Source organism: Talaromyces amestolkiae (genome assembly GCF_001896365.1).
Source record: "Talaromyces amestolkiae strain CIB chromosome Unknown scaffold5.1, whole genome shotgun sequence".
Taxonomy (NCBI): domain Eukaryota; kingdom Fungi; phylum Ascomycota; class Eurotiomycetes; order Eurotiales; family Trichocomaceae; genus Talaromyces; species Talaromyces amestolkiae.
This window is the reverse complement of record NW_024468041.1, coordinates 345,710-372,034: the sequence shown is the minus strand read 5'-3', so window position 1 is coordinate 372,034 and position 26,325 is coordinate 345,710. Positions and strand designations below refer to the sequence as shown.

The window sequence follows — 26,325 nt, the reverse complement described above, 5'->3', positions numbered from 1 at the left end:
CTGGATTTGTTTTTAAATAGTACCTCTGCAACTAGCGGGGTTACTATAGAACAGCTGTTCCGAGCACGACGCGACGATAAAACGATAGAGTGAAGAGCTGGACCGGACTCGCAAAATCTCTCAAGATGAAGTCGATAGACTTTCTAAATCCGTCCTAGTATTTTATACACTTCTCCGGCCATTGTTATTGTATAATATCGCGTTTCAATATATTGTTTAGTCTAACATTAATTGTAGTTGTAAGGGTCTTGTATATTAAGCAGATTTGTGCTTTATTCGTTAAAATTGATGCTGGCCAATTGAGCAGGCGCGTCTGAGCTCTAGAATAATATTTACAGCAAAATAAGGCCCGCCTTTATACCCCTTTTGGTGTTGACTTTGGGCATCCATGCATGAAAGGATCTTTAGCTGCAGATACATTGTGCGCCAATCGCAGTTAATTATCTCTGGTAGAGAACACCGAAGGTCTAGACTACTTAAGGTCCGTTAAAGCATAGCTACATTTTGATGAGAGAGGCTCGGAATAGACCAAATGCAATTCGAGCTCTGATATTTGATGTCAGTCCAGTTCTACTACCTAATGGGTGTTAAAAACGATGAAAAAGTGTTGCCATCGAGATTAGCAGTCTTTGAAGATGCGGATCATTGGCCCACTCCGGTTACAGTGGGAGCTTTTCGTTGATCTCCATCGTATTTTCCAGGATGCTCTTCCATCTCGATCCAAGCAGGCGCACAAAAGTCCTACAGTGCAGAATGACGTGACACTCATCCGCCAGACAATCCGTTCCATACCATTTGTTCTTCCCAACATTGACCTAAACTGCAATCTCGAAGAGTCCAAATACAAGCCTTCTCGGAAGCCTTACTCTCTGTGTTGGAAGTTTTAGAAACTCTTGTCGCGGAAGATGTACGAGAGCCTGGAGCTTTGGGGTCCATTTCTGCTATCCCTAAAGAGGAATCCAATGTGTGAATACCAGATACAGACTTTTCTTTTCTTTCATTGATGCGGCTGACGGTTCTATTGGCAGTTGTGGACCAAATACCCGAAACTCAGCGTCTTGAGGGGCATGGTGAGGCGCTCACAATCATCGTCAGTAGGTTTGGCAACATATATCAACTATATGAAGTCTCAAAAGTACAACTCCAGGCAAGTTGCAATAGCGATAAGCGATTTCAAATCGATGATCGACAACGTCTTTAGCGACCCGCTTGAGGCCCTGGAGAACAATCTGGGTAATGCTGGTTTACTCGAACACAGTGAAATCAATTTCATCCGAAGAGCGAGCCATCTGAACTCGCTATCTCGTTCATTATTCCTAATGCTTGTGAATAGCGTAGGTCGCTCCAAGACTCACACAGCTAGGTTGCATCTCTCCGGGTTTGATCGCAATGACAATTTCGAACTACTTATTACCGAATGTGAAAGCCCATACTGGAAATTCACTAATTGCAGATTGTTAGAGCATTTCCCATTCATATTCAGGTTTTTCGCTAATTGTCCTCATATCTAGGGAACACCAACAGTCTAACAGACTGGGCCGTATCCGGCATGGCTTCTGCACTACATGTAGCCCGCATCCTACGACAGTCAATTCCAAAAGTATCCATCTCGCATTCAACAGTGAAGCGATATGGGACGATGAGCTAGTTGAGCCGTCGACATGGCACGATCAAGACTTGGCTTCCCTTCCAACACTGCATGATTTATTGCTACCCGAAAGAAACGATGACGATGATGATTCGAGCTCCGAACTCGATATGGAGAAGTTCGTGGAGGAAGATCAAAAAATTGTCGAGTTTCTTATTGCATGCTCGTTGCTCAACGTGAATGCCAGCGTGTGGTTAAGATCCGACCTAAATATCAAGAATATCTTTGTTCTACCCACACCGGGTCTCGATAGACGTTGGAAGCCACATGTCGCATGCTCCCTCGAACCAGTAGATCCCAAGGATGAAGACTACGATGTTATTCTTTCCTTTGGTCTCCTTCTCATGGAGATCGAAGCGAAGCGTTTTGCACGCCCGAAAGCTGTGGACAAGGATTGGGAAACGGACCTCTATTCAAAAGACAGTATGCTAAAAAGAATTTTGCAAGAATGGAGTCGGGAAGTTGGTGATGGATATATACAAGTTGCCACTGCATGTCTGCGATTTAGAGAGTTATCTGCCAGGTTCTACGATCCAACATTGACCCAAAACATGAAAGAGACTGCGGCTATATACAGGTACATTCTCGCACCACTTTATCGAATTATCACACAACAACATAGCAAAATTTCTGCTTTATTTAGAAGTTTTCCAAGTCCTCTTCAGAGCTCCTCGGCTACGCAGTCGCGCCTCCGGAGACAAGCTACTTCAAGTTCTCGGTGGCATCTATTCGACGATTTCATATTACATGATCAAAGGTTAGACTCTAAGCTGCGAGATTTGATCTAGGGGATTCTGCTGATAAATGTGGACGTTAAGAAGTATCAATAATGCTTTGGAGTTCATGGATGAGATTAGTCGGTTCAACATAATGATTAAGCAATCAACTAATACTTCGGCGATTCCTGCCTGGGCTCCCTGGCGGGCGAAGAAAATACGAATAGCAATAATTGACACTGGCGTTGACGACGAAGACGATAACTTGATTGAGGCTGCTCGACAATCTGGGCGTGTCAAAGATTGCTGCGGCTTTATCAACGATTCAAGTTCAAACCCAGACTATGATGACTATAAAGACGTCAATGGACACGGAACACATGTTGCCAGACTCATGTTAGAAGTGGCTCCAGCTGCGGAGATTTTTATTGCTAAGGTGTCTAATGAGGCAACTATTGAAAAAGCTGATCTGGTTCGTATAGCAAGGGTTAGTTCTTCATACAAGGATATTTCTTTTCTTCTCCCGTGCGCTGATTATACAAGGCCATCAGATGGGCTCATAAAGATATGCACGTGAACATCATCTCGATGTCGTTTGGCCTCCAGTACGGCACACGAGACAGAGAAATCGATAGCGCTATCCAAGCGGCGTATAAAGATAACATCACCATGTTTGCTGCTGCCGCAAACAGCGGTGGTAACAAGAACCGCGCGTATCCATCCGACAGGGGCAGTGGTGTGATATGCGTCCATGCCAGTGACGGTCTGGGAAACGATGGTGGAATCAGCCCATCGCCAAAGGTAAACGCTGATAACTTCTCTACTTTGGGAATCTCCATACCATCGAAGTGGAAAGGAGACGACGTCTTCAAGTCAGGCACGTCGTATGCAACTCCAATTGCAGCAGCTTTAGCTGCAAATGTGCTTGAGTTTGCCAGACATAGGTGTGATCTGGACGAGTATGAGCAGGAGCTTCTATACGAGTTCGACGGCGTTTGCAAAGTTCTAAAACTCATGGCTGAGGAACGGCAGGGTTATAGTTATATTATGCCTCATCATCTCTGGAACAATGAAAACAGGGAAGAGGATATCGTAAGGAAAATAAACAATATTGTCGGACGTTGACACCCAATATGAGCACTTTGACGAGATGGCCTACAAATATTTGTAACTCAAATATCCGGCTGTGAGCGGTACTAAACGCCTCTTCTATGTGGTGAGGTCCAATAAGGACACGAGAGAACGCATTCCCGGCCTCCCAGCTCTGTCTACAAGATTTGATTATTATGACTTTGAAGTAACAGCCAGAAGCCGCTTCGGAGTATACTCATTAATTTGAAGGAGGCCTTAGATAATCAGCATATAGGATTATGTGAGTAGCTACATAACTAGGCTAAATGTATGATTTGGGAGACGTCTTATTACATAGGCTCCAGCCCCATACTAGATTATGAACGGTGGGGTAATAGTCCCGTAGGAACTGAATAGAACATACTCTAGAAATATGTAGAAGAGTTACATAGCGATAGCCAATATGGAATCATTTTTAAATCCAGGGTAGCTTGAATAGTTTCCACCATCTGGATGGTTAGTGTCACGGTTCCAACCTGGGGGCCTGCTCCAGGTGTGAACGCTCTGGAACAAGCCAAGACGGTGAGGTTTGACAGCACCAAAGAATTCACTGGGAACCTTTGTCATATGAGTCATACGACGTGAGAATAGCGTCACGTTTTGCTTTGTCGATTATTTCATTGCTTTGTTTCGTGTTAGGATTATTGTAATGTTTAAAAAGCCTGCTCCGTTGGGAATCAGGTATGGGAGCAAGCCCTGGGCAGGCATAAATATGGACTTGCTCACCTGTAGTTTTAGTGTGGCTCTTGACTATGTCATACGTTTATTTTGACCTTTCCTCGCTCCGTTACACTTACTGAGACACTCGGCTTTCTGCATTTGGATATCCCAGTGAGGCTGATAGACGGCTGTATGATAATTCCGCAGACTACCGTGCTATTGGGTGGGGGATTCATAACCAATCTTCCGATGAGAGAAAATTTTACCTGCATCTGACGCTTCCAAATGACCCGTGACTTCAATCGTTAAATTGTAGATTCAGTACAGCAGCTGCAAGATCGAGAAAACCCGCACAGGTGTCTACAATGAAACCAACTTACCATCTTCCCCCAAACTTTTCGACCCCCCCACCTCCGGCGGGGCCATTTCACCTAGGGACCATGATTAAGGACTTCGATCGCAAGGAGCAAATGCGTCCACTCAACTCTGGCAAGGACAAAGATGGCAAACCTAAACGGATCGACATCAACAAGGACGATATTTACCTAGACCACAAAGGAGGATTCGAGGCTACCAGATCCAGGCTGAAGAGCGGCGAATTTGGCTTCTGGGCGAAATTGATCGGGGTCGACGGAATTGGAGGTGAAGCCAGCATCTCGGCTAGTCGCAGTGAGACGGACACATACAAATTCGACAGTGTTGATACGGAGTTCTTCTACCCTTCTCCGAACTATATATCGCAGTGCATGGGGCTCTCCGACGTCGAAGACTATATCAAGGGTTGGGAATACAAGAAGCCCGTGTATCTTGTCACCGGGATAAAGGTCGCTAAAGGTGTCTCTGTGCGGCTGGAAGGTGCTGCCAAAATGGAGGGGAAGCTGGTGCTCGGTCTGAATTGTTGTGAAATCCAGGCTGGCCCGAGAGCAGAGGCCAAGGTTGAGAACAAACCTGTGTCTGCCTTTACTGTATCCAGCGATATTGTAGTTGGCATTCAGTGTTTGAAGATCTATCATAAGACTAGCTGGTTTGGAGGAGGTAAACAGCGGAGGGAGGAGGTCTACACCCCTAGTGCTACGTTTCTCGACAATGATAACAGAGAGCCGCAGAAAGAACAGCTAGACAATTTCATTGTTGCAGATCTCGAAGATTACAAAAATCCATTCTTTGTCGTTCAGCAGAAACCGACTGAGGAAAGACAGGAGGATGAGATCTGGATCCTTCCAGTAGAGAGTGAGTGAGAATGGTCATGTCACTGAGAGCAACACACTGGAATTGCTTTGGTTAGCTTCAGATATAACAAGAGTCAACACTAGTAAGCTGAAAGGTCTTGTAAGAGGAGCCGATAGTCGAAGAAATTTGGACCAAGGGAGTCTGATAGTTTCTGATTACTAAAGCGTTCTTTGAAAAGCTATATTCTGTTTAGGATTAGGGTTGGTATATCCTGCTTAGGGCTAGTTCGCAGTGTCATATATGTTAAATTTCCACACCGAACACATAATGATATCCTATTCAAATGCAAATACAGACTGCAATCTAGTATCTTAATCATACAAATTGAAACGATTCATCTTCCAGCTGATTGAAGAAAAGTTTACTCAAGAAATTCGGTATCTATGGGCTAGAAAAGTTTGTATGATCAATGCTGAAAGCATTTCCGAAAAATGCCGCCTGGTTAAGACCATCAAAGTATCCCATATCCCCATTTCGACTCTGATGGCAAGCTGAGTTGTCATTATCATCAACATTGCCGTTCATTGAATGGTTGTTATGCTGGTAAATTGGCGAATGTAGTGGAATCATTGGTCAATTGCTGCTATCAAATTCCCCCATCATCAGCACGGCGCGTCGAACAACCCATTTTGATACTTTAAAGGTCAACCGAGCAATTAACCATGTCTTGCCGACTTCATGGAGGTAGGTTAATGTAGCATGAATGCGTGCTCTGGCGTTGACTTTCTGCGACTTTCCTAGGAAGACATCCATGGATGTAGGCCAATCTCGATGTGGAAGGCGAATAAATTGTATGCGCAGATGATTCTGATGATAAATAGAACATTGATTTTTGTGATCTGAAACTAAGATTCCGGTCAGTTAAAAGGGGGAAACCTTACAAAGATGACGGGGCGTAATGTATCAGATCATGAACAATGAGTCAGTTCAACACCATATTTAACTCGAACATACGGCTGATAAATTACTTTTTACACCAGGGCAGATATTAGAGTCATTGTTTCGCTGGAAGTTTTCCCTCGCAGTACTGTAGAAAATACATTCAACTCGAACGCCAGCAAAATGAGAATCCAAAGGATTGAGCTACCACAAGACGCAATCAAATTTTGCAAAAGACCCTCTGGAAGTAAACGGCGCCATCTCGAGAATTCTTCTAAGATTCATGCACAGTGGCACGAGAGAAGATAAATCTTTTGCTTCTTGATAGTCGGAGGAACTTGGCCGCTGTTAAACGGATCAGTCGGTCCACGAATAGAATAGAAGACGTCGGTTGTAAACCCACTACGAATAGAAATATGGCAATGTTGAAGGAAGAATTGCTATCATACGGTGTCTGTCGGCTGCAGGAACTCGTGTATTTGATCTGTGAGCGGATACTCGGCCCAGTCGTTGTCCGTTATCCTTTACAGATGGATCAGACGTACGTATTTACATGTGAGCTCGGTACTCTGATTTCTATATAATTAAATCCAAATTATACACCATGCCAACACAGCAGCGGCTAATTACGGGTTGGAGGCATAACCATTAAACAAGTAACCATGACTTGGGTCTGGGCTAAAATTATATTCCTCGTAGCTACTTTTGGGTCATCTTCCTAGAGCTATAGCATGTTATTCTACTCCTAATAAAGAAGTTTCTATTTGCTATTGGATTTCTCTCGTACCCGAGTATGTCTAGTACTCGTCTAGTAGCCTCCTAATAAACTATTTCAGCTTATTAATATGACTTTATACTTAAGAAGCGATACGCTATGTCTTTCTAGTATGATAAGAAATTTTCTATGTACAGTGCAATTACGTTACGTATCTGGAAAATGAATATGACCATCTTAATAGTGAAAAGAGGGATTAACTAAGCAAGGCTACACGGAGTAGAGATAACTTGATTTCTTTTCATTGCCCGATTGATCTCAGGTCAATATGCAACAGGCTAGAGAGCACTGCCACGTCTTCCAACCTGGATAATGATTAAATGGAAATCGCCTGATTGCCGCCCGCTTCTTAGAGCCGCCCTCCTTGTAATCTAAGCCTTAGCTCTCAATTGGCGAGGTACACTGTCAGCCGTTCTGGCTAGTGTGATGCATGCGTCTCGAGTCGCAGCCTCGCCCCGTACCTAACTTTACCCCTCTCTATCTCACGATAGAAACTCAACCCACAACACAAATCTACGTCTTTACACTGAGTCGCGAGAGTGCTGAATAGCGGAACATCAGCTTTGATGTTGTGTCCTTCCAAATGGACCCTTTATCATTGACAGCGAGCGTCATTGCCATTATTCAACTGACAGGAAGCCTCGCGAAGCTTTGCGGTGGCTACATTGGAGATGTGAGGAATGCACAAGAGGAAATCTAAAAATTGTGCCAGGCAATTACAGGCCTCCAAGGAACACTTAAAGACTTACAGAGTTACCTACAAAGTGATAATGGAGAAACCCTACCTACTACCTCTTAACTAGCCAACAGCATTGATGATTGCCTTTCCGAACTTCGAAAGCTAGAAACGAGGCTTGATCCGGGAAAGAGAAAAACGCTGATGAACAAAGTGGGATTACAAGCTCTACAGTGGCCCTTGAAACGTGGAGATGTGGAGAACATTGTAAAGAACCTTGAGAGATATAAATCTTCATTCATATTGTCTTTACAGATCGATCAGACGTACGTATTTATATGTAAGCGCGGTACTCTGATTCCTGTATGATTAACTCCAAACTGCATAGGTCTCTGATGGTTGGCGTGGCTCATAATACCGATCGTATCAATCAGCATCTAGATCTTGCGCAATTAGGGGGCGTGGTGGACGCAATGGTAGGGTCATTCTCTGATCGAGAAGAAAGCCAGTGTCTGGGGGGAACTAGAACTGAGCTCCTCCAGAGAATAGAGGAATGGGCTCTTTCGCCGTCCCAGAAATGCATTTTTTGGTTGAGGGGAATGGCTGGGACAGGAAAGTCTACAATATCTCGGACTGTGGCAAAAGCGCCATTAATTAAGCCTCATTTAAGTGCCAGCTTTTTCTTTAAGAGAGGTGAGGGGGACCGAGGGAACGCAAAGAAGTTTTTCCCAACCTTGGTAAGACAGTTGATTCTCTGGAACCCCGGGTTGAGTCTCGGCGTCAAAAAGGCACTCGATCATGACCCTGACATTGCATCAAAATCACTCGGAGAGCAGTTTGAAAAGCTGCTCCTTCAACCACTGATTAGCTTTGATCAAAACGGACAAAAACCTCAAACCGCTGTAATGGTGATCGATGCCTTGGACGAATGTGAGCATGATCAGGATATCCGAAATATAATTCGACTATTGCCTCTCCTGCGAAAGGCAAAATCAATTTGTTTTCGAATTTTCTTGACTAGCAGGCCCGAACTTCCCATCAGTCTCGGGTTTTCAGAAATCGGGGATCATGAATATCAAGATCTAGCTCTTCATGAAATACCCGAAGAAGTGACAGAAAGTGATATACGTTTATTTTTACAGGATGAGTTTGCGAAAATCAGACGTGACAGGAATATCTCTCAAGACTGGCCTAGCAACGACATTATCCTAGAACTAACCAGGATATCTGTTCCACTCTTCATTTCGGCTGCCACTATGTGCCGTTACATTGGAAATTCAAAGTTGGAACCCAAAGCACGTCTTATAGAGCTTCTCAAGGATCAAGCCAGATATGTATCAAAAATGGATAAGACATACATGCCCATCCTGACGCGACTACTCGACGGCCAAGAGAGTGATGAGTTAGACCAGCAGATTCTCCTGCAAGAAGTCCAGGATATCATAGGCGTTATAATCCTTCTTGCTGCTCCGCTTTCCATCAATGCCCTTTCCATACTTCTCAACAAAGAAATCGACCAGATCAGCAATCGATTGAATTCATTTCAATCGGTTTTGCACATTCCTGTTGACCGAGACCAGCCTATTAGGATTCTCCATCTATCGTTCCGAGATTTTTTGGTAACGTCCAAAACCAAATTTCAAGTGAATGAACAACAGAAGCATAGAGACATTGCCGGGTTTTGTTTCGAAATCATGCAGAATCAACTAAAGAAGGATATTTGCGACTTGGAGAACCCTAACTCGCTTAGGGCACTTATCGATCCTCAATGTATTAGCCAGCATCTCCGACCCGAGTTAAAATATTCCTGTCGCTACTGGTTATACCATCTCGAACAAAGTCAATCTTTGCTCTCCGGATTTGAAGGTGTACTTCCATTTCTAAAAGTTCATTTTCTACACTGGGTGGAAGTGATGAGTCTGCTAGGCCTTATATCAGAGGTGATAGGGATGCTTGACCGCCTTAACAAGCTTATACATGTAAGCGATAGGATGTATAGTCACTGGCGTTCTACGCTAACAACTTTAGGGGAATGACAACCCTGAGATGGCTGACTTTCTGCATGACGCAAAACGTTTTATTCTTAAAAACTCCCGGATAACGGATAATGCACCTCTTCAAATTTACTGCTCAGGACTTATATTCGCCCCTCGCAGATCGATCATTCGCGAACTTTTCAAAGCAGAGCTACCGAACTGGATTGATCATTTGCCACAGGTTGAAGAAAACTGGACCTCCGAGCTACAGACCCTCGAAGGCCATACCGGCTCAGTTCGATTAGTATCCTTCTCATCCGACAGCCGACTGCTGGCATCCAGCTCTGACGACTGCACAATCTGTCTTTGGGATACAACAACGGGTGCCTTGCAGCATACCCTTGAGAATTATCCGCACATGAATCGGTCAATAGCTTTCTCGCCTGATAGCCGGCTGCTTGGATCTACTACTGAGAATATAGTCCGTCTTTGGGACACAGCAACAGGCACCTTACAGTATAATCTCATGGGCCACTCAGATATAATTCGATCGGTAGTCTTTTCACCCAATGGCCAGCTACTGGCATCTAGCTCAGTAGATAGCACAGTCAGGCTCTGGAATATGCCAACAGGCACCTTGCAGCACACCCTAAGGAGTTTTTCAGACCGAGGTTGGTCAATAGCTTTCTCACCCAACAGCCAACTGCTAGCATACGTCTTAAATAGCAAAACAGTTGGGCTCTGGGATACGGTGAAAAAAACCCTCCGAAACACTCTTGTGGGTGATTCAGCTCTTGTGGGTGGTTCAGATAGACTTTCTTCAACAATCTTCTCACCTAATGGTCAGCTACTGGCATCAGTTTTCTTCGATAGCTATTCTACGAACTATAGAGTCTGGCTCTGGGACACAGCAACAGGCGCCTTACTACACACTCTTGAGAATGATTCATTTGCCATTTTGTCAATAGCCTTTTCACCTAATGGTCAGCTACTGGCATCAATTTTCTTCAAAAGCCTTTCTCTGAAACCTAGAGTCGGGCTCTGGCACACAGAAACAGGCGCCTTACTGCATACTCTTGAGCATCATTCAGATACAATTTGGTCAATAGCCTTTTCACCAGATGGCCAGCTACTGGCATCTGGTTCCAAGGATAGAAAAGTCGATCTTTGGGATACAGCGACAGGGGCCCTATTGCATACTCTTGGGCGTCATTCAGATATAATTTGGTCAGTAGCCTTTTCACCTGATAGCCGGCTACTGGTATCTGGCTCTGAGGATAGCACAATCAGACTTTGGGACGCAGTAATAGGAGGCTCAGAGCAGGTTCCTATTGTAGGGCATCCAATATCTGTCAAATCGGTAATCTTCTCGCCTGATGGCCAGCTGCTGGCATCCAGCTCCTCCTCCAATTCTAAATCGGAAAATATAGTCTGTCTCTGGGATACGGCAACAGGAACTTTACGGCATACTCTCGACAGTAACCTAGGAAATATAGATCTGTTAGCCTTTTCTCCAGATTCCCAATTCTTTTCAACCAGCTCTCGTGACAACACAGCTAGTATTTGGGATACTGCAACGGGAGTGATGATAATTTCAAGGATCAAGGGCAAAATGACTGAGCTCAAGCCCTCTACGGACGCCCGACATCTGACTGCAGATCTCTCAGCTCTCGGTGTTCAACTCTGGTTTAGAAAGAAAGAGTTTGATTCATCAAATAATCCAAGAATTGCTGTAGTAGAAGGTCAGTGGGTAACACTCGAAGGTAAAGAGATTCTGTGGTTACCCCCTGAGTACCGGCCTACGTGTTTTGCGGTCAGAGACGGTGTTCTTGCCATGGGACATGCATCGGGACGTGTTTCTATCCTTCATTTTACTCTTAAGTAGCCATTCATTTAGATTTTTCCTTTCAATCGGTCGTCATCTAGCAAGGAAGCAAAATTTTCAAAGGGAACTGGACAACGTATTTAATCTTCGAACTGTATGTGATTTAGATTACTTTTGACTACATTCTACCCTCAAGTTCAAATTGTCACTAATTCACCATTACAGACCATAAACTCACTGAAAATCCGCTATCACACCACTAGCAGTCCAGTAACACGCTGGGAGTCATCATGAATTCACTACTTGCCTTAGCTAAAGTGAGTATAAGGACTTTTACTGGAAACACCATAGAAGTGACTCTATATCTCAGCAATGCATGGTGACGGATGACAAACCTGAGAACCTGGCTCGTGAGCATCACAGTAGTACTGCAATAAGCCAGCAATGTTTGGGGAAAGATGCCTGGTTACTGTAGAGTAAATCTTTCTCGTGATTTGCAAATGATCCATAATATGGCATTGCTGTTAAATGCCCTTCCACCTACTTCTCATGAATTTCAGGGCCAAGATCAATACAAGGTGAGCATAGCAATGCTCTTCAGGCTGCTTTTAGGCTGCTTCTTTTGGAGAACATATTCAGATTGTAGAATTAACTCACAGAGAAGATTCAAAGGCAAGATACTTGAGTAACTCAAAGCTACTTCCAAAAGCACAATTAAATAAGCGGTCGTAAAGTTGACATCCTCAAGTCCATCAACTGGAACTACTTATTTTGAATTTTTATCGTGGACTCAATGCTCCCGTATAGCGTACGGCATTGCAAGGTATTCTCAGCCCTTCTTGGTCATGGGCTGCCCTTAACAGATACCAGAGCATGAACGCCTACGTGTAAGTCTTTCTGGATTTCCATCTAGTTCTACAACAAGCTATAGCACAGCGAATTCACTATAAGTGTCGGTTAGAAACTGAGGAATGATGGAGTATTTAAGTAACTAGCCCCGCATGTATAAAGGGTAGATCTGCATTTCTTCATCCGACAGAGAACCGCTGCGGGAGAAGATACGTGGATTTTTCCATGGTTATATAAGTAGATGCCTAGCGGTGTCTAATAAACAGTTAAATACCCAAGGCATTGTCAAAGCTAAAGAAACGAGGGAAATAAAAATAAGAATTCGCAGTGAAATGTATTGGAAGCAAGACTATTCAGCTAAAATGGGTGTATAATTCACGATACAAATGAAATAAAACAAAAACATCTAAAACTGAGGAGATATAGATTTATAAGGCATGGTATCTGGGGCCTTGTCGCCGTGATCTACCCTTCGTAGATACGTTGGTAGTAGGAGTAGCAGTGAAGCTGTAGTCAGTTGGTATACCGACATAGCTCATGCCTGAATTGAAGGCAAGAGAGTTCCCATATGTAAGCGAGTTTAGAGACTGGCCGTCAAAAGGGGGAAGATATGGATTTGCTCTGGCTGTCGTGTGCATATGCATAGCATTATGTTCTGCGAACGTGGTACTCTGACCTGTAACGTTCATCTGTGCCATCATCCCCGAGAGCGTGTCTAATTCTGATGAAAGTGTTGGCATACCCATTGGATAAGACCTGGAAGTGGCATTGGGATTTGAGAACATGAATCCTAGTGGGTCAATTCTTCTTTGTGCCATCGTGGCTGATAACATAATGTCCGATGCTGGTGCTGGCATTGCTGGCATGGGCATAGAAATGGGAAATGTGGACATGAAATGCTGAGGTGTATTTCCCACTTGTGCTACCGAGTTTGATGGACTGAGAGTTGGTACTGATAAAGTCGAGTCATAAAGCCCGGGCGTTAATCTTTGCTTTGATTTTGATTTTGATTTTGATTTTGATGATCCTGATATTAGTGCCACCGTTTCACGAATGTCATCAGGGATAAAGGGGTTATCACGTCGAGTGGGCTTTTTTGTCTTTGTGAACGCTGGTACAGGAAACATCTCTGTGATCTTCTCCATAGCCTGACGTGGGTTATTGCAGCCAGGCAGGATATTCCCAGACGCAGCGAGTTTGCCGTAAATGTTGCGGTCCTCCTTTATCAAACCCGTGACTTCTATATTGCCCAAATCTCTACCATCAGGGCCAATAAACCTGACTTTGGAAGAATCCAAGTGCGAATAGCCAAAGGCGCGCTCCTGTTTGCCATAGGGGCTGTCAGTATAAGAACCGCGGTCGCGAGGAGCTTGATGAATGGAATCCTCGCGATTATAGTCTATGATTCTGCGATCTTTGTTGTTGAGCAAACATAACATCTTCCCACCAGAGCCATATGTCTTCGCCACATTTTCTGGTTCCCATTGACCCCCGTCAGAGCGAGCGTTGGCTTTATCAAAGAAGAAGAGATCAGTATTCATGATTGTCTTGACCTGTCCATTCCTGACTATCGGCACCGGGACCTTTGTGCATTTCCCATCCTCCCAGGCGTTGAATGTAGCCGTAGCTTCTCTGTAATCGGCAAGATCCCATCGGTAGCTGATGGATGTAAACTGGCTGTATTTTGACTCGTAACAATGAGAGCATCGGAGTCGCATGTTTATAATGTTTATGTTGTTGCTTACGGTCTGCTCAACCGCCGGCCATGGTTGTGATAGTGTCTCGGGGTATCGCTGGCGGTCTTCATCTGTGAGGAGATTGCCGCAACCTTTTTCTACACAGTGTATTACTTTTGTTCTTTCCATTTAGACGATCAAGCGATTGCGCGTGAGGTGTTTGTGCGTGTGCCAATATCGACTGAAGATTAAATAAATGAGCAAAGAGAGTTTTGGGAATGACAGAGAGCAGACTCCATATACAGGACTTCGAATCGTTCTCAGCTTTGTTCAGCCTTGTAGCCGCTTTCTCTAGTTTCAGATTTCTGTTGATGATCTAAAATTAGTTGCCTGAGGCCAATAGAAATACAACGCGGCGGGTGGCTAGGAAGGAGTGCATTAGCGCTATATCTATTTCCTTAACCAATCCTGTACCGTACGTGCCCGGAGTACGTGAGGCTATCCACGGCGTCATTCATTAGAGTGTTTTAAATAATTATAGAACACTGCAAGAATGAAAGCAGCGATAGGCTAGATGACCACAACCATATTTACGCAATTGTATATTTTTCCCCCTTATGTCAACGTTTTGCTTATGTTTCTTTCCTATTGCCGACCTTTCTAGGAGCTTCTCGCCAGAACCTGTAACTGAGTTGGCATCCAGCTATTTATATGCACTTATTATTATTGGAAAAATTCTTTATTTATAGCAAATTTTCTGATCTCCATAAGGGTTTTACTTGGGTTTAGGTTAATCCTGACTAAATACGACCTTCAGACCCAATCGCGTCATGTAGTATATACCACAGACCATCAGTCTCTCCCAATCTCAGCTTTCCACGAGTCCATGACTATCGTCTCTCTGTTTCAAGACCTTGACCGTAAACTCCACGGTAAACTGGCCAGTCGGGAACCTCCACCCCAAGCCGTTCTGCCTGAGTCTCTGCACTCCCAGCACAACATCGCAGATAAAAAAAACTAGATGTATAGACCTAGGCAACAATCAGCTTCTAATAATAGAATGTGCGACCGAATCACGAAACTCACAATATTATCAAATGAAATATAAACGCCACGAGAATCGCTGCGCTGATATAGCTCGCAAATTTGTCACATCTCGCCTCGAACCCTGGATCTGGAAAGCCCCGACCAGGGGCGGAACAGTAAACCCAGGATGAGATCTCCCAACGAGTAATAGCAGGGCTGAACATAAAGAGAAACACGATCAACGGATCGAAGATGAGGTTAATAAGAAGCCATCCGCTGCGATTCTGGAACGTCAGTTTGTAGATGCCGAATAAGCTGACGATTGAGGATAGGAAGGCCTGTACGCGCGTGTTAAAGGCGTGCTATCAATGCGATCAGACGCGTGGTTGGAAGCGTGCATACCAGAAGGAGCGAGACTTGGAAGGTTTCTCTCGCTGTCCAGTTGAGATAGCCATAGTATGATGAGAGTCGCACAACCAGAAAGACGGTGAGGCTGTAAACAAAGTTCAAGGCTGATATAATGATGGATGTCCAGTTGAGTATTATGAGAATTCTTGACGAGGATGACGTTCGTCGCGTTGTGATAGGATTCTCATCGTGGTGGTCATCGTCATTCCGTTCTGGGAGGAGAGGAGTTGTTTCGTCCATTTCGATTACGCCTTGCTTTTGAAAATAAACTCATGAGGGGAGGGTTGAGGCTTAAAGAGTCAGGAAAAAAGTTGACATGCAGTGCACTCCAATCTAGCTAATCAATTTAGGCAGAATCATACTATTGAAGCACTAAGCAAGACTGAGTCTAGGGTGGCTCTAGCCTATCATGGACTTCTAACAAGCTAGGCTATGCAGGCAATAAAATAATTATAATAAAAGGTAGAGTTGCTGCGCGTTATGGCAACGTGGAAATATATGTTGTAGACTTTTACATCTCTTCCTGCGATAGAGCCTTCTCTGTATTAACTGACTATTTCTAGTGTACATTCTCCTCCGAAACTTGCATTTTTCCTCCAAACATGAAGCCTGAGTGTAGTTCATTACATCTATGAAATAGATCGATGTACCCGGTAGCTTTGTATTTCGTTTCTGTCTAGGGAAAAACGGGCCGTTTCGGAATGGAATTCATAATTCAGCTGTTGTATGTTGTTTCTGTTTGTGTCGAGGTTTTTTTTTGCACTAGGTACTGGTAATGACACCAGCCAATCAGCAGCTTTCCGGAAATGTTGGTATGCCGAACATACCAGTGAACTATCCTGAGTAACCTGAGGCAATTGAGACAAAGGATGGTCTTCCTCCAGCCGATAATTAATGCCCCCGCAACAAGCTCCGACCCCTATAAAAGCGTCCTGATATAGGTACCAACTCCACTTAAAATCTCCCCTCGGAACCGTAACCGTTGGACCTACATACACACTTTCCCCATATGGCTATAGAATCATGTATTAATTGCCGTGTATTTGCTGGGGCGTGCCTGGGCAATGGGCTTGTGCGTTGGACAGAATGTCGCACAAAATGTCGCACACACTGCACGTGAGGGTTTGGGTGACTTGGAGTTAAAATGTTAATTTAACCTCGTCGCAAGAGAATTAATTGTCTGTCAATTTGGTTCTTCAAGTCAAAAAGACAGATCATCGAGTGCAATGGCTTCCGAAGAGCTGGACCTCGTTATCGTCGGTGGCGGTAAGCACAACCCACCCACCTCCCAAAAGTGTTTCCTGTCGCTCACAAGATAGGAATATCCGGCCTCTGCGCGCTCCGCACAATCCTCACCCTCGACAGTTCCGATTTATCAATCGCCCTACTCGAGAACCAGCCTTCTATCGGCGGCGTATGGGCCCATGAGCGACTCTACACAGGCCTCAAGACGAACCATGTCTTGGGCAGTTATGAATTCAGCGATTTCCCTATGCGCGACCATATCGGCCCTGATGTAAAACCTAAGGAGCATATACCGGGTGACGCCGTGCATAACTATCTAGAGGCGTATGTGGATGAGTTTGGGTTGAGGAAGTATATCAGGTTAGGGCACAAAGTGGAGGGTGTGGTTGAGCGGAGGACGAACGATACGACTTCGTGGGTGCTGGATGTTGAGGATCTTTCGACTTTGACGAAGACGACGATTCATACGAAGAAATTGATTGTTGCGACGGGTCAGACGTCGCAGGCTTACTTTCCGGAACGGCTGTTCGCAGGCCAGGAGAGGTTCGAGAGGCCGATGTTTCATTGCGTGGATTTACACAAATACGAATCCGAGCTGTTCGATAAATCCGCAACAGAGCAAGAGCATGAGAAAAGAATAGCAGTCTTTGGCAGCGCAAAATCCGCGTTTGATGCCGCCTACACCATTGCAGAAACATACAATACCCCCGTCGACATGATCATTCGCGCATCTGGCCACGGGCCCATATGGATGTGTCCCGCATTGGTCACACCATTGAAGAAATTCCTCGAAAAGCTCATGACGGTTCGATTATTGACTTGGTTCAGTCCTTGCATTTGGGGTAATGCAGATGGATACGTCGGCGTTCGGTCTCTCTTACACTCGACGTGGATAGGCAGGAAGATCGTGGATGCGTTTTGGGCAGTGATTGGGAATGATGTAAAGACTCTAAACAAGTACGATTCGCATCCGGAGACCGCAAAATTGAAACCGTGGGTTGAGCCGTTGTGGGTTGCGTCGGGGTTGAGTATACTTAATTACAGTCGGAACTTTTTCGACTTGGTGCGAGAGGGGAAAGTGAGGGTTCACGTTGCGGATGTGAAGGAGTTGTCGGAGGGTAAGGTGCACCTCTCGACGGGCGATGTACTGGCTTCCGATGGGATTGTGTGCTGTACAGGATGGAGGACGACACCTAGCATCAACTTCCCTCCAGATACTCAAAGCGAACTGGGATTGCCAACAGCAAACGACCCCTTGCCACCTTTCCTAATCCAAAAAGCCGACGAGCACATCCTGCGCCAACTACCGCGTCTCAAAAACCAGCCCACCTTCAACACCAAATACCGGCCCATGATCCAAGAAACACCTGCAGAGACAGGAGGAGCACATCCCACTCGTCTCTACCGCTTCCTCATCCCTTGCACACCACACCTCTCCTCGTCCCACTCAATCGCATTTCTAGGAATGGCCACAACAGCCTCTACAATGCTCATAACCCAAGCTCAAGCCCTATGGATAGCAGCGTACTTCTACCACCCCACATATCTGAGCTTGCCACAAGAAACAACAGAAGTGCAATGGTCAACGGCTCTGCATACGCAATACTGTAAATGGCGCTATGGTGTAGGCGGGCATGGCAACCGGAGACCGGATTTTGTGTTTGATGCTATGCCGTATATTGATTTGTTGCTCAAGGATTTGGGGATGAGGACGAAGAGGAAAGACACAAAACTGAAGGAGTGGGTGGAGGCGTATGGGGTGGAGGATTATAGGGGGTTGGTGGAGGAGTTTGCGGAGATGATGGAGGTGAATAAGGATATTTAATCAATATTCTCTAAACTTTAGAAGAGGCCATGTATAGGTGTAAAGCGTATGAATTTTATGCACCGACGCCTATCCTATCAGGGTTTCAATTAAGCATGCAAATGATCTATGCCGACACATCCATAAATTGCGCTTTATCGAATACGGTCTAATCTGGCTCTGTTCATGGCAATCTGATCGTCCACGTAGTCGCTCTATATCCACGTTAGTATCATTGAAACCAATAGAAAGGGTAAGTGACATACCTTGCCCATAATCCTGTCCAAATGACGATTCTGCTCCTCCAACTCCTTACCCGTCGCCTTCGCCAACCCATTCAACCGCGCCGCGGCTCCAGACAACAAGTTCAAGTTATTGTCAATTTCGTCCTCCATCGCCTCATCTTCACTGTCGGCTTCGAATTGGTATTTTGCGCGCTCAGACATATCTTTCTTTTGACCCGGGTAGGCCTTGTTCGCGTCTCGCTCGATGTCTCTGAATGTGCGATCCATGCGCTGGTTGGATTGGAATGCTTCTTGGCGTGTGCCCTCACGAGTGTTGCGTTCTGCGCGGTGGGTTTCGAGGAGTTTTTCGTCGCGGTCGCGGCGTCGGGCGTTGCTGGTGAACGGGTTCGAGACGTGCATTGCGAACATGCTCTTGTTCAACGTCTTGAGTTCTCGCGCTTTCTCTTCGGCGAGACGTCCTTGGCTGGCGGCGACGTCGAGACTCTTCTCAGTATCGAGGATACGTTCGCTCTGAGCTCCGAGTCGGGCAAGGGTGTTGCGACCGGTCTCTTCGGCCTGAGCCGCGACACGGAGAGCGTTCCGGGTAGAAGAGACATCTCCCTGCTTGATGAATCGGATTTCTTGCTTGACCGCACTCACTTCCTCCTCCTCTTCCTCTTCAGCAGTCAACTGTCGGTCTTGGTAGACTGCCGATGAACCAGGTGCATTCTCCTCTCCATAACCACCGTAACCGCCACCTCCAGCCGGTCCGCCTGAACTATAGGGCGGTGGAGGTCCACCTGCACTCGGCCCATTCTGCTGAGCACGGTCACGCGCACCTCCAAACAGCGCATCTCTATCCTCATCATTAGGATCTGTGCTGCCTAACCCGCCGTAGCCACCAGGGCCATATCGCGATCCGCCACCAGGTCTGTTGTTGTCCTGTCCCGTTCCATATCGATCAGCACCGTAACCGCCTTGATTTCCGTATCGATTCGGTGCGTAACCGCCCTGTTGATTACCAACTGGGCCTGTAGCGCCAGGACCGTCGGGGTGCTTCACATCGCCGTAACCACCTGGACCGCCAGGACCGCCTGCAGGACCGGGGCCAGGTGCAACGCCCGCGTTGATCTTGGCTCTGGTGTATGGGTCGACGGGGATCTGTTGTGCGTACGGGTTATTCCCTTGAGCTTGCGGGTTGGGGCTCTTATCGCGAGAACGAGATCCGAAGAGGGCTCGGCGGTTAGAGTCGTCGTCGCCGTCGTCCTTGGACTTTTTCAAAAATTTCTTCATGTCGACGCTGTGAAAGTAAAGGGAAACGAGAAAAGAATATACTGTAATTTAATGTAGAGCGAATTGAGAACAGAAAGGGGTATCTATGAGTGAGAAAGTGAGTTGTTAAAGAGGGGTGTCACTGATGAGACACTGGTGGCTGTGTCGATGCCTGAGCTGATGCTTAAGGGGTCTGTATTACAGATACACCTCCTCTGGCTTAGCTGACGATTTGACCGTGTATCGCCCGTATTTCAAATATGTAAAATTACCAAGTGGCGGATGCGGGTCTCTGCGAACGATCATTCGAACTAAACTTTATACGGACTAGCGTGTTGCCGTTTCCCACGTTGCGCGGTTCTCTTGAAGCTTCAACCTCATGTAACAGCTTGCACTCAGCAAGGGAGCCATGTGCAACAATACATCCATCCATAAAAGTCATGGCTCCCCTTCCGGGGAATGAAGCTGATCATCTACGGGAAAAAGCGCGCAGGGACTTGCTGGATCTTCTCGAGAGCGTAAGCTTGATTGTTCGTTCTTCCTGATGTTTATTGACCCAGCTAGGTCCGCGGAAAGAAGAACTTGGTCATTAGTAAAGACCTGGCTGGCCCGGTTGGACTATTCGTCAAGTTTTCCGTCCTCCAAGACTATGGAGTCGATCGTGTGTTCCTGCTAGAGAATGGCAATCTCGACAGTTCACAGCGCAATGTCGTGTTTTTGGTCCATGCCGAAAAGGTAAACCAAGTTGCTCTAGTTGCTGGTAAGCTTTTCTCAGTCACTTCTTGTACATGGGACTTCTGTAAATATCGCGGACCTTCACCAAGTCCTCGTTAGCAGTCTTGTTCCCTAGATTAAAATACTTTTGCCATTATTATTCATTCGAATAATATTAGCTCAGTTTATTGGCTTTCTTCTAAGTGCGCCACGTTAGAAGGTCATCAGAATGTGCTGACAGATCGCAGAACAGATCAAGAAGCTACGTCAAAGCAGTAGCGTTGAACATGATATATCGATATTTTGGGTCCCTCGGCGGACTCTTGTGAGCGATTCTATACTAGAAGAAGCGGGTATCACCGGCGATGTAAATATCGCGGAACTGCCCGTATACTTTCTTCCATTAGAGCAGGATGTTCTGTCTCTCGAGTTTGATACTTCTTTTGGTGATTTATATCTGGTATGTGCCCTTCTATCTATTTGCTGTGCCCAAGTTAACAGCATCAGCACAAAAACCCAGGCAGTATATACCTGTCAGCTAAAGGGTTGATGAACATCCAGCGACGTCATGGGTATTTCCCTCGCATCACTGGCAAAGGAGATAACGCTAGAAAATTAGCCGACCTCCTTGTCCGTATGAGAAAAGAGGTCGAAGCAGAGCAGCCATCAAGCGCAGGCCCTGACTATGGCAACAAACTGCCTAGTTCGTCTATCGAACAGCTGATCGTCATTGACCGGGAAGTGGACTTTGGCACGCCGCTTTTAACACAGCTCACTTACGAGGGATTGATTGATGAGTTCGTTGGTATACAGAATAATCAAGCGGACGTAGATACCAGCATCGTCGGGCCTGCTACTCAGCCTCCACAACGATCAAACACACCCGCTCCAGTCGCAAAGCCGGGATTAAAGCGAAAGATTCAGCTCGACTCTTCTGATCAGTTGTTCAGCCAACTACGTGACACAAACTTCGCCATCGTTGGCGATATATTGAACAAAGTCGCGCGAAGACTGGAGTCTGATTATGAAACTCGACACTCGGCGCAAACCCCTGCCGAGCTTCGTGAATTCGTCAACCGTTTGCCTGCATATCAGCAAGAGCATCAAAGTTTGAAGATTCATACGAATTTGGCAGAAGACATTATGCGCCAAACTCGGTCGGATATTTTCCGCAAAGTCCTCGAAGTCCAGCAAAGCAATGCTGCCGGTACAGATGCAAGTTATCAACACAGCAACATTAGCGAACTGATTGCTCGCGATGTGCCGTTGAAGACGATTCTCCGTTTGCTGTGTCTTGAGTCGTGCATGTCTGGTGGATTGCGTGCTAAAGATTTGGACTTTTTCAAACGAGAAATTCTTCAAGCGTACGGCTATCAGCACCTTCTCACATTCCGCGCTCTCGAGAAGATGGAGCTGCTGCAACTCCGAGGATCAGCTACAGCAATGCTCCTGCCAGGCGCGGTCGGTGGTGCAGTTGCCGGCACAAAAACAAACTACAACTACCTCCGCAAGAACCTTCGACTTGTCGTTGAAGAAGTCAGTGAAAAGGATCCTAATGACATTTCCTACGTCTACAGCGGGTTTGCGCCCTTGTCAGTCCGACTTGTGCAGTGTATCTTGCAAAAATCTCACATGATGTCTCTCATCAAGGGCGGTCTGGCATCATCTGCCGCTCCGACCGCGCAGATCAACACATCAAATACTTCTTCTCCAGGCTGGATCGGATTCGAGGACATCGCCAAATCCGCCCGTGGATCGACGTTTAGTATTGTACAGAAAGGAGACGAGAAAGCCGTCCGCGCTAGACAGTCGTTATCGTCCTCCGGTGGTAGCTTACATCAAAAGACTGTTTATATCATGTTCCTTGGTGGTATCACCTTTACCGAAATCGCAGCATTGAGATATATCGCAGCGCAAGAAGCGGCAACCCGGAAGATTGTTATCTGTACGACGAGCATTCTTAGTGGTGATCGGATGATGGATGCTGCAATTGAAGGGGGAACCTTTGGCGTAAAGGATTCGCAAGTTGCTACTGTTTGATATTCATAATAATCATAATTCTGCGAAGAGTGAAGAGTGAAGACCCTGTTCTAATAGAAGCACCCCTAACCACGTCGAGTAAACCAGCCACACTACCAGTCACACGATGAAACACCACCCACGGAGCATGTTACCACAATCGTAAGCATTCTACCAAGGAGTTTCAATGATGGAACGGAGTGAATACGTTTCGTACTCGTATCCTCTACCGAAAAGTCCAATCAAAAAGCGCAGAGTTAAGCTGCCCCGCTGCTCAGCCACGGGTCCAGAGTTCTAGTGTAGGCTATCGCGAGGCTGAGATAGCTCGGGCTGAAAGTGTTCGCGAGACTGGAACTTGGAATTCTTGCTTTTTTACTTCTATATATTTTCTGAAAAGACGTTTTTCTTACAATAATATCTGCCTGTTCTTGGTGCTTGTGTCTCACAGATTCTTCTGTTACAACCTTATCGCACGAGTCGTTCTGGCTCCGTCTACCCCGCGGGACAATTTATCCTCGACAACAATTGACAGCACACTTTCTCTAAGAAAGTAATTCTTCGAASGAGCCGTTACAATGAGTTGTAAGTCTTGAATTTCTAATCATGATTCTCGAAATATCTTGTTTCTACAATCTACGGCCGTCGTTATCTGTGACCACTACCAATTGAACTATACCACGCGATCGCTCTCTGGCACAGTCGCAATGTCCACCTCCAGCGTCGCATCTCGTTTCTCTACTCTGTCCATATTTGACTGCATCGTCGTCGTGTTTGTTATCTGTATCAGTCTGTGGGGGACTTGGAAGCATGGTCCGAATTATATAACGTCGAGCTCATCGTGAGAGTCGGAAGGAATAAGAGGATACGCAAAGAACGGAAAGGCTGACTCCTGATTTTCGTCGTGTATAGTCTCGGGTATGCTCAATAAGCTGCAGGGTCAGCCGGAGAGCTATGAGAAAAAGTACGTACTCAACCAAGCAGTCTGGAAGGTGAATGCTAATTGTGAGTGTTCAGGTCGTTGTACCGATTCGGTCGAACCCTCGGCGCTGGCACCTACGGCATCGTCCGCGAAGCCGACTCCCCGCAAGGCAAAGTCGCCGTTAAAATCATCCTCAAGAAGAGCGTGCGCGGAAATGAGCAGATGGTCTACGATGAGCTGGAGCTTTTGCAGCGGTTGAATCATCCTCATATCGTGCACTTTCGCGATTGGTTTGAGTCGAGGGTAAGCACTCTCCGATCTGGTGGATTTATAATGGCAGAATGTAAGCTGATTTTGCTGATTGATAGGATAAATATTATATTGTGACGGAACTCGCAACTGGGGGAGAATTGTTTGATCGCATTTGCGAGTATGGGAAGTTTACAGAAAAGGACGCTTCGCAGACGATCAGGCAGGTCCTGGATGCGGTTCGATACTTGCATGAGCGAAGTATCGTCCATCGGGGTATGTTTTTCCCCAGAAATCTGTGAGCTTCCAGACTAACCGACTAGACCTCAAACCCGAAAACCTACTTTACGCTACCTCCTCCGTCGACTCGCCTCTTGTCCTTGCAGACTTCGGTATTGCCAAAATGCTGGAGAGCCCATCTGACGTGCTTACATCCATGGCCGGATCATTCGGTTACGCCGCGCCCGAAGTCATGCTCAAAGAAGGCCACGGCAAGCCCGCCGACATGTGGTCCCTAGGCGTTATCACATACACACTGCTGTGCGGCTACTCACCTTTCCGGTCCGAAAACATGTCCGATCTAATCGAAGAATGCCGTCACGGCAAAGTCCAATTCCACGAACGCTACTGGCGCGACGTCTCCGCGGACGCAAAGGACTTTATCAATTGGCTCTTGACGGCCGATCAACACAAGCGTGCCACGGCGGAGGAAGCGCTGACCCATCGCTGGCTCAAGGGTGACACTGCTTCAGACCACAACTTGTTGCCCGAAATCAAAGCATACCTTGCGCGCGCAAAGCTTCGTCGCGGTATCGAAATTATCAAACTGGCGAATCGTATCGAAGCGCTCAAAATGCAGGAAGAGGATGAGGAGTTCAATGGTGCGGACGTGCCCAGCAATGTCGGCGAAGCTGCGAGACAGGCCGTCGAGAACCGCGACGCATCAGATATTGTATCTGCATTCCCGGCATTGTCAGTCACGAACCCGTCCGGCGATGTCGGGGACGCAGATACATCCTCTTCCCAACAACCACAGGCGGGAGCCACTACCAAGAAGCGAAGTCTCAGCCGCGTTGCGCGAGGCGATATTTTCAGAGAAGTCGTCCTCGCAAAAGTGCGTGATGCGAAGCAGGAACAGGAAGCGAAAACAATCGAGGCGGAGGCTATTCGGCGCGCAGAGGCTAACCGATAAACCATTCACCTCGGAACGCTTTTGTAATTGCTTGCTTGACTATACCATTTGTATGCTTTGGACTGTTTGTATGTATCCTGATGATATCCCTGTTTCTTGGTTGAGGCAGCTGAGCCGAATAATTCGTTGATTCATCTCTTTATACGTTTTGATCATAACCTTTGAAAGTCATATTTACGTGCGTAGACTGAACGAATGTATCACGGTATGAATATTGATTGGCTGATGTTGGGCTATATCTATACGAGGTACAGAAACTATGTAGTCCGATTGGCTGGTTAACAGATCAAGGCATAACTACACCCCGAGCTCCAGCTTGTCAGCATATACAATTCATTCTCACTCGGTACTTTCTTTTTATACATAAATCTAAGTCAGGTCAAATGTGAATACTGCTTTGAGGAAATGAGCTTATCAAGCGACTATCGAATACATAGACATCCAGCCCAACACACACACACACATCATTGTAGTCTTGTTTTAATTACCAACAACGAGATACTCAACAGCAAAAATCACTCAACAACCACCCAATCTGTTTATAAGAACAAAGAAAAAGAGATCAACAAAATGTCGGAATTTCCTTGGCCCCATCCAACCCACGCCGAAGACCAACCCTACGCCAAATCCCTGCTATACATCCACGTATTCCACCGCGGCTTCGAAGCCGGCGGTCTTATCGGCTCGTTATATGGAAGCTACAAACTTTACAGACACAACCAGCAAATCCAAAAACCCTCTCTAGCTCCAGCTCCAGCTCCGGCTTCGGCTTCGGCTTCGGCTTCGTCTTCAGCACTCATCAAAAACACCGGAATGAGAACCATCTTCTACCCAACCGTAGCCCGCTCCTCGCTCATCGGCGCCGGAGCCACAATGCTGCTCTTAACGGGCCGAATGCGGGGTACCGAAGACGTGGAATGGCAGGATCGGAGTTGGCGATTGTTAGAGAATGAGGGTCAGGTTATGCATGATTTGTATGCGGATGTTGGTGCAGCTGTGGGTGCTGCGGCTGGTGTTGCGAGTGTTGTTGCAAATAGGTTACCGGTGTCGGTAATGGTAAGGGAGGTGGTGGGCAGAGCTGGACTAGGGGCCGTGGTTGGGTTTGTGGGTTGTGAGGTTGTGAGAGGGTATAGGCTCTTTACTGCGAAGGGGGGAGATAATGCATGAATGTTTTCAATGGTAGGTAGTGTACATCTATACAATTCTTCAATC

The 26,325-nt window shown here is 46.2% G+C and overlaps 9 protein-coding genes across 9 annotated transcripts; 6 read left to right on the top strand and 3 right to left on the bottom strand.

Moving 5' to 3' along the window:
* Positions 1 to 635: 635 nt before the first annotated feature.
* On the top strand, positions 636 to 3,535 carry BHQ10_003257 (uncharacterized protein; the record flags this gene model as incomplete). Its single annotated transcript, XM_040875493.1, has 7 exons — positions 636 to 873; positions 1,029 to 1,098; positions 1,512 to 2,225; positions 2,292 to 2,405; positions 2,467 to 2,851; positions 2,908 to 3,456; positions 3,503 to 3,535. 7 exons carry the CDS (start codon positions 636 to 638, stop codon positions 3,533 to 3,535), a joined length of 2,103 nt encoding a protein of 700 aa, XP_040731761.1.
* A 985-nt stretch (positions 3,536 to 4,520) lies between these two features.
* BHQ10_003256 (uncharacterized protein) lies at positions 4,521 to 5,393 on the top strand (the record flags this gene model as incomplete). Its single annotated transcript, XM_040875492.1, has 1 exon — positions 4,521 to 5,393. One exon carries the CDS (start codon positions 4,521 to 4,523, stop codon positions 5,391 to 5,393), a length of 873 nt encoding a protein of 290 aa, XP_040731760.1.
* Positions 5,394 to 13,163: 7,770 nt separating this feature from the next.
* On the bottom strand, positions 13,164 to 14,083 carry BHQ10_003255 (uncharacterized protein; the record flags this gene model as incomplete). Its single annotated transcript, XM_040875491.1, has 2 exons — positions 13,164 to 13,317; positions 13,491 to 14,083. The coding sequence occupies 2 exons, from the start codon at positions 14,081 to 14,083 to the stop codon at positions 13,164 to 13,166; spliced, it is 747 nt and encodes a 248-aa protein (XP_040731759.1).
* Positions 14,084 to 14,909: 826 nt separating this feature from the next.
* BHQ10_003254 (uncharacterized protein) lies at positions 14,910 to 15,715 on the bottom strand (the record flags this gene model as incomplete). The annotated part of the gene is made up of 3 exons (XM_040875490.1): positions 14,910 to 15,072; positions 15,128 to 15,405; positions 15,470 to 15,715. The coding sequence occupies 3 exons, from the start codon at positions 15,713 to 15,715 to the stop codon at positions 14,910 to 14,912; spliced, it is 687 nt and encodes a 228-aa protein (XP_040731758.1).
* Positions 15,716 to 16,701: 986 nt separating this feature from the next.
* Positions 16,702 to 18,545, top strand: BHQ10_003253 (uncharacterized protein; the record flags this gene model as incomplete). Its single annotated transcript, XM_040875489.1, has 2 exons — positions 16,702 to 16,741; positions 16,795 to 18,545. The coding sequence occupies 2 exons, from the start codon at positions 16,702 to 16,704 to the stop codon at positions 18,543 to 18,545; spliced, it is 1,791 nt and encodes a 596-aa protein (XP_040731757.1).
* Positions 18,546 to 18,679: 134 nt separating this feature from the next.
* Positions 18,680 to 20,041, bottom strand: BHQ10_003252 (uncharacterized protein; the record flags this gene model as incomplete). Its single annotated transcript, XM_040875488.1, has 2 exons — positions 18,680 to 18,739; positions 18,791 to 20,041. The coding sequence occupies 2 exons, from the start codon at positions 20,039 to 20,041 to the stop codon at positions 18,680 to 18,682; spliced, it is 1,311 nt and encodes a 436-aa protein (XP_040731756.1).
* A 419-nt stretch (positions 20,042 to 20,460) lies between these two features.
* On the top strand, positions 20,461 to 22,774 carry BHQ10_003251 (uncharacterized protein; the record flags this gene model as incomplete). The annotated part of the gene is made up of 4 exons (XM_040875487.1): positions 20,461 to 20,538; positions 20,585 to 20,780; positions 20,983 to 21,194; positions 21,242 to 22,774. The coding sequence occupies 4 exons, from the start codon at positions 20,461 to 20,463 to the stop codon at positions 22,772 to 22,774; spliced, it is 2,019 nt and encodes a 672-aa protein (XP_040731755.1).
* An 896-nt stretch (positions 22,775 to 23,670) lies between these two features.
* BHQ10_003250 (uncharacterized protein) lies at positions 23,671 to 25,113 on the top strand (the record flags this gene model as incomplete). The annotated part of the gene is made up of 4 exons (XM_040875486.1): positions 23,671 to 23,714; positions 23,768 to 23,975; positions 24,041 to 24,197; positions 24,245 to 25,113. The coding sequence occupies 4 exons, from the start codon at positions 23,671 to 23,673 to the stop codon at positions 25,111 to 25,113; spliced, it is 1,278 nt and encodes a 425-aa protein (XP_040731754.1).
* Positions 25,114 to 25,683: 570 nt separating this feature from the next.
* BHQ10_003249 (uncharacterized protein) lies at positions 25,684 to 26,280 on the top strand (the record flags this gene model as incomplete). Its single annotated transcript, XM_040875484.1, has 1 exon — positions 25,684 to 26,280. The coding sequence occupies one exon, from the start codon at positions 25,684 to 25,686 to the stop codon at positions 26,278 to 26,280; it is 597 nt and encodes a 198-aa protein (XP_040731753.1).
* Between the last annotated feature and the right edge of the window lie 45 nt (positions 26,281 to 26,325).